General features: G+C 38.0%; 1 protein-coding gene across 5 annotated transcripts in view; it reads left to right on the top strand.

The window, feature by feature from the left end:
- C8H6orf118 (chromosome 8 C6orf118 homolog) overlaps positions 1-6,552 on the top strand; it is a 25,968-nt gene extending 19,416 nt beyond the window's left edge. For 2 of the 5 annotated variants that reach the window (XM_081829289.1, XM_081829290.1), the window contains exons 6-7: positions 1,629-1,687; positions 5,879-6,551. In XM_081829289.1, coding sequence (XP_081685415.1) covers positions 1,629-1,687; positions 5,879-6,081 — 262 coding nt within the window. In that variant the 3' untranslated portion in view covers positions 6,082-6,551. The other 3 variants (XM_081829288.1, XM_081829292.1, XM_081829291.1) reach the window with 3 other exon arrangements.
- The last annotated feature ends 739 nt before the right edge of the window (positions 6,553-7,291 follow it).

The raw sequence follows: 7,291 nt of genomic DNA, 5'->3' as shown, positions 1-7,291 counted from the left end.
CAAGGGAGGGGAGTTTAGAATCCCATAAAAGAAGAAAATTGAAGGGCACATGACCCTTTCACTATTGTTCTTTCTTTCCTCCAAAAAAAAAAAAGTTATCCAGTAAAAAAATCAAAATAAAACACCCTAAAACAACAACAAAAGCATACTTTGCTATTCTGACAAAAATGTGTCCTCTTGAATTAGGAACCTCACACACTACCCAAACTGTTATCCCTACCTACAAAAATGCAGAGGTGCAAATGATCTCTGTCTGCACAAGCAACTATCTCTCTTGATAAAATGAGGACCCAAACAATTTAGCTGATGAGAATCCCTGCCATCCAACAACAACAAAAAGTTGAAGAAAACTGTACCACAGCATTCCAAACTTAAATATTCTCAAAAGAGCATTTCTAGCTATGAAAATGACCTTGAGTTAGAAATGTAAACACTAAGAAAGCACAGCAATCAACAGCAATAAAAAGGAAGATGTGAAGCAAGATTTGACCACTCAGGAAAGATAGTTGAAAAAGTCAAAATTATGTCATAGATCCAGATGAAATTATGACACACCCAAGGAGGGATACTCTTGAGTGGACACAATAAGGAGCATTAGGGAAAAACAAAAAACAAGCCAGAGAATGAAGATGAGATAACAAAAGAAATAAAAAGACAGAGAAAAACTGGTTGAAGTGGAAGACAGGCAAAGAAGATCCAATTTACATATAATTAAAGTCTCAGAAGAAGAAGAAAAAGCAATGGAATAGAACATAATATTTAAAACTATAACACATTTAACATTTCTGGAAACTAAATGCCCTGACTCTGCATACTGATAAGGCTGTTACCATTATTATTAATTCATTTAATCTCAATTTCTTAAAATTGGAGGTCATAATACTTTTCTGTTTCTTTTCATCTCTGATAAAATGAGCTAATGTATGTGAAGCTACTTAACCATTAGGCCCCTGTAGACAGGCAGCATTGACTCATTTGTGGCACTGATGTTTTTAACCAAATCATAGGATTTCTGTACAAGCAATACATATTAGACTCCTCCCCACCCCCCATGTATTAGAAATAAGACAGTTGATTTAGTTTTTTTTTTTTTTTTAAACCAGGGAGAGGATACAAAGAGATTACAGATGTTTTCATTTCCTTTTAAAATGTCTTGTATTTTATTTTTAGTACAAACATAGTGGGATTTGTGAATTGTATCTGTGGGAGGAAATCATGAGGCCCAGGGAACATGCAGTGTGCATTCTAGCTGCAGGGACCTGCCTCCGCTGCCCCTCATCTGTTGTTCATCCTGGAGTGTAAATGCTGATTTCTTTGTCTCCCTGCTTTGTAGAATTTAAAGTAACAAAATAATGTTCATAACACTACAGGAAATAATTTACTTTATATTAACCAGCTTCTTCAACTAGTGGTTTACGCAATCTTGGTAAGAAAGTATTCTTTTGTTTATTTAATTTGACTGACTTAGGCTTTCATTTTATATAGAGTTTCAAATTACCTTTTTTGATAGAAACTGAGATGACTTTTTATTTCTCAATTTTAAAGAAAGACTTGTGGCATAAAATAGACAAAAGAAGAAAGGTATGAATGGAGTTCTGATATTTTGCTGTTTTTTACCAAACCTGTAGACTCAGAAGTGAACTAGAGATGGAAAACACATTGCTGCAATCTGCTAAGGAAAAGTCAGGCGAGTAATTGTATGATGATGTTGTTCTTCTGACCTCTGGGTGAAGAATCTTCATGTCCTCGTCTATGATAATCTATGATTTATGGTCTCCTGCTATTATTTGTTTGAAAGGGTTCTTTTTTTCCAGATAGCTTATTAAATTGTATTCATTTATATTTTTTCCATCAAGTTCTTTAGAAATACAGCAAGTTTTCATTTAATCAGAAGTGGTTTAAATGAAATACTTTAAAGGTGTGGGAAACAGTTCATCTCTTTAATAGATCCTGTCAGGGTGGAGATTATTACTCCAGTTTCTGTTGCTTTGGGCACCTTTGGTTTTTTAGTTTCTCTGGAACCAGATACAACATGTATATACCACGTCATTCTTCTCTAAGATCTTTGTGGTTTTTAGCAGAATAGTGAATTAAGTCAAGACCTCATGTAGAAAGAATTACGTCAAGTTTTAGCTCTAGCCTCTTGTGGTTTCCAGGGTAACAGCAATGAAGACAGTCTATTCTGGATTCCAGAACCTTTGCATCTCTTTTCCCAGCTTGAAGAAGTCAGCGTTTACAAACAACACGTTTCCCAGGCTCTCTGAGTTTGTGATGTCCTCTGTCTTACAGACACGTTCTCTGTCGGGTTCAGCCTCACTCCCATGGTGTGCAGGTGGTAGAGGGCTGCCAGGGTTGGACCAGTCTCCCTGGCAGGCCATGGGGCTGGTGGTTCACCCAGATCACCAGCTTTGTTATTTCAACTCTGTTAGTCTCAGCTGCCTGCGTGTTAAGTGGGGATAATGATGGTACTTCCCTCTCAGGTGTGCTGTGAGGATTAAATGTAAGAATCCACAGGAAGTAGGAGCAGGGCGCCTGGCCCAGGGGAGTGGCCCTGCCCATTCCTCCTCCTCCTCATGGCTGTTGTGAGGAAGAATACACAGTTTATGGGAATCTGATTACATTTATGAATACTTATGCATTAAATAAATACTAAAATTATTATTATTATTATTATTTTAAGATTTTATTTATTTATTTGAGAGAGAGAATGAGAGACAGAGAGCACGAGAGGGAAGAGGGTCAGACGGAGAAGCAGACACCCTGCTGAGCAGGGAGCCCGATGCGGGACTCGATCCCTGGACTCCAGGATCATGACCTGAGCTGAAGGCAGTCGCTTAACCAACTGAGCCACCCAGGCGCCCAATACTAAAATTATTTTAAAATTAGATACACAATTTAGAATATGATTAAGTAACCAAAATAAGTTCCATACTGTTAATGCAATGATTCAGCCAAATGCCATTTTTCTTACAAGTTTGTTAAATACTAACTCATACTGGAATCACTCCCCGCCGTCCCCCGCCCCTCAGCAGCTTTTAGGATATACTCACAGATTTAACCTGTTTTAAGTTCTCAGCAGAACTTGGCCTCAAAGGTTCTTACTGGGGTCTTTTGCTTCCTTCTGCCACTTATTTCCTCTCTGTGAGCAACACTTGTGTGATTTACCTGCTGGCCATGTTCCAAGGGTTTCTTGTGGCCTGAGTCCTGGCCTCTTTTTTGTCCTAGGCCAGCCCAGTGCTTGTCTTCTGATCACGTGCCAGGACTTACAGAGAGGTTGGGTCCATCTTTCTCCTGCACCCACATTGCGTATTCTTGGGTTCCTCTTATAGAAAAGTCATGCATGGGACTCAAGCTCACTGTTTCCTTGCTGTATCCTAAGACAGGCCAAACATTTTTTTCCTTTCCTTTTTTTTTTTAATTTGAGTATAGTTGACACACAATGTTACATTAATTTCAGGTGTACAACGTGTTGATTTGACACATTTGATGCTTTATGTGATGCTCACCACAAGTGTAGCTACCACCTGTCCCAGTAAATCGCTGTTACAGTATCATTGACCATATTCCTTATGCTCTGCTCTTTATTCCTGTGACCTACTCATTCTGTAACTGGAGGCCTGAGTCTTCCTCTCGCATTCACTTATTTTGCCCCATCCCTCCACCCTCTTCCCTCTGGCAACCATCACTTTGTTCTCTGTAGTTATAGGTCTGATTCTGCTTTTTGTTTGTTCTTTTTTTTTTTTTTTAAGATTCCATTTATGAGTGGAATCATATGGTATTTGTCCCACTTTTCTTTTAGATTTAAGGGCTTCATTGCTAACTGCTAACAGGATAAAACATCAGGATTTATAAGATAATAAATAAGAGGACATTACTAATTTCTAGAACTGTAGTAAACATTTCTTAGTAGTTGATTCTAGCTGTTTCTGACACTTTTCCTGAGCTACTGAAGAAATCTGGTGGCTTGTGTTCATCCTCTATTCTTTTCCTAAAGCTTTCTCGTTCAGGAGCCTCTCCTCCAAATGTATGTATTTACTGTGGGATTTCCGCCTTTTGGTACCTCAATCTTTCTCTCTCTCTCTTTTTTAAAGATTTTATTTATTTATTTATTTATTTGAGAGAGAGAGAGAGCGTTAGCATGAGTGGGAGGAGAGGGAGAAGGAGAAGCAGACTCCCCACTGAGCAGGGAGCCCGATATGGGGCTCAATCCTAGGACCCTGGGATCATGACCTGAGCCAAAGGCAGACACTTAACTGACTGAGCCATCCAGGTGCCCCTCAGTCTTCCTTTTAGGTAGAAAAGGGGTAACAACAGTGGGGTCATTGGAGTGTCCTTATACTCCTTTTGGCTTCTGTGCCCCCAGTTAATTGTTGTAGGTTAAAACCTTCAGCTTAGGTTAAGGTGGGGATCAGACTTCAGATCATAGTTCCTGTTTGTGCAGAAGCTTAACTCTGGCTTCTGCCTCCTTGGCTAGTTCATTGTGTATGTACTTAGCTAGTTCCCCCAAATTTCAAAACTCATCTTCAAAGTTTTCCCTTCTACCAAATTTGGCAAGTTTGAATGATGGCAATTGTTTCTGTGTTGTTTACTATGGACGGGTAAGTATTATCACTCTTTTGAGTTGCTTTCTTTCCTATCAAAAAGGATTGGTTTTTCTTTCTCAAAAAATTACCACTGTAGTCAGAACCTACCTGTGCTGTTTGATGATCAAGTTCCTTCAGCAGTGAGTTATTCTCAATATCTCCGTCTCCTTTCTGAATCCTTAAATAATGATGTTTGTTGGAGCCCAGCATGTCTTTGGTTCAATGCACACATATTTAATTCCAAATCTCTTTCCTGCTCAAATGTCTTTTTTAGGCTTGAGATCCCTATATCCAATTGCCTACTGGATAAGACCACTTGAGTATCCCATAGGTGCCTCAGCTCAACACGCCCAAGATTAAACTCTCTGTTTCAGTGAATGGCATCACCAAACACATGGAAGTCAAGTCAGAAAGCCTGCAGAGGAAATCTTTCCCTCTCTGCCCTATCAATCACTTTAACACAGCTTGTAGTTAGTGGCCCAGCTGTCTTACCTCTCTGCTGCATTGACCTCCCTTCCTTCCTACTGCATCTGTTCCTAGCTGTAGCAAAGCTGAAACCTAGGGATTATTTTGATACCTACCTGTCCTCTCCATCCAGATCCAGTCAGTTACCAAGCCCTCCTTGTTTCCATTCCCTAAATCATTTTTGTATCTCTTCACTTCTTTTTATGCCACAGGTACTATCTTGATCTGATCTTGTTTGAATGAGTGTGGTAGCTTTCTGACTGGTCATCCTGTTCCAGCTTCACCCTTTCTCATCCACTTTTGGTACTGCAGACAGAGTGACCATTGTGTGTGTTGATCCCAGCTTAAAAGCCTTCAACAGCATTGACTGATTTCCTAACATATGTTATAAGACCTTTTCAGTTCTCCCCCCTGCTTCCTTTCTAGTATTCATTGATGTCGCTCCCTGGCCCTCAATGTTCCCACCCTACCATATAACTTTCTTTTTACCAACATGTGCCAAGGTCTGCTCTTCTGCCCCTTCTTTACCCCCTTTCTCTTGTCTAACTCCTTTTCATCCTTTGCGTCTCAAGTTCATCACACTTCTCCTGCAAAGTCGTCCTTGCACCTTCCCCACACTACGTTAGGTGCTCAAATTGGGCACTCAGTAAATTAGGGGAAGAATATTCCAATTCTTGGATCAGATAATTTTTATTGATGTGCTTGGAGCTTGAGTTACATTATATTTTATAGCTATATATAACATACATAATACAGTTAGTAATGCATAATACTATTAATAAGAGATGACATATTAAACAGTAATACTTTGCTTTTAAAAATATTTGCAGAATTATCTAAGAAAGATGTAATGAATGAAGATCACCTTACTCTTATTGAGAAGGTTGAAAAGAAGAGATGTGAAATACTTAATAAATGGGATGAAATTCAAGCTCTTGAAAGAGAAATTAAAACAACTTTGATTCATACTGGAATTTTGCATATCACTGAAAATAGGATTAAAAGCATAGAGGTATGTAATTTATTTATTTGAATGTTTACATTGTTCTTTTGCTTGAAGATGTTGGCAAACACATGAAGCAATTTCATTTTGCAAATGGGTAAACAATAATGGAAAAATTGGTCCAAATATATTTTCATTATAAAACATTTGTGGCAAATGGTTAGAATAATTAAGAGATCTAGCTAAAACAACAAAAATAAAGGTGATAAAAATCCTGTAGAGTTCTGTTAAGGTTCAAATTGGATCTCTTTCAGGTCAGTTGATGTCTCTTACAGTTTAACAATTTTGTATAGAAAATGCTTGTCATAAAAGTAATGACAGCCAATGTTTAGTATCCAATATGTACTAATTAGCTTGAACTGAAGCTCAGAGGATTTAAGTAACCTGACCTATATGACATAGTTTACAGGATTCAAGCTTAATTCTTTTGGGGCTCCAAAGACCTTATTATTTTCATTGTGTCACACTGAAACTCCATAGTTAGATTTTCAGTGAGTTGTACAATTATGTTAGAAGATAGAAATTACTTACTACCATTGAAAGGAGAGTCTGCTACATTAAAAGTAGTCTTTAACAATTATTACTAACCGGGCGCCTGGGTGGCTCAGTTGGTTAAGCGACTGCCTTCGGCTCAGGTCATGATCCTGGAGTCCCAGGATCGAGTCCCGCATCGGGCTCCCTGCTCAGCAGGGAGTCTGCTTCTCCCTCTGACCTTCCTCCTTCTCATGCTCTCTGTCTCTCATTCTCTCTCTCTCAAATAAATAATAAATAAAATCTTTAAAAAAAAAAAAAAAAAACAATTATTACTAACCAATTTTTTGATGAACAGTATAATATAGATTGTAATCCATGTTTTGAAATGTTATGCTGCCCTACTTTTTATATATTGTAACATAATTTTTTATTTGTGTAGAATCTGACTCAGTGTTACCATTTAGTTACAGAGTTTGTAAGTGATGTGTGATTATTCTTTTTCTCATGGTTATATAGTTACATGTATTTTCCCAGCACTATCTTTTTTTTTTTTTTTAAAGCAGAAGTATACAGTGTACAGGCAGGTGGTGGAGGTATAAGCTTGCTTTGACTTCTCTCTCTCTTTTAAAATAATATGTAAGATTTCCTTCTGTGTTTTTTGTTTACAGTCTGTTCTTATTTATTTATTTAAAATTTTAAGATTTTATTTATTTATTTGAAAGAGAGCACGAGAGAGAGAGCGAGAGTGTACAAGCAGGGGTGAGTG

This window comes from Leptonychotes weddellii, chromosome 8 (genome assembly GCF_054177405.1).
Source record: "Leptonychotes weddellii isolate Sample4059 chromosome 8, ASM5417740v2, whole genome shotgun sequence".
Taxonomy (NCBI): domain Eukaryota; kingdom Metazoa; phylum Chordata; class Mammalia; order Carnivora; family Phocidae; genus Leptonychotes; species Leptonychotes weddellii.
Note: the sequence above shows the minus strand (reverse complement) of the source record. Positions and strands in the feature narration are given on the sequence as shown.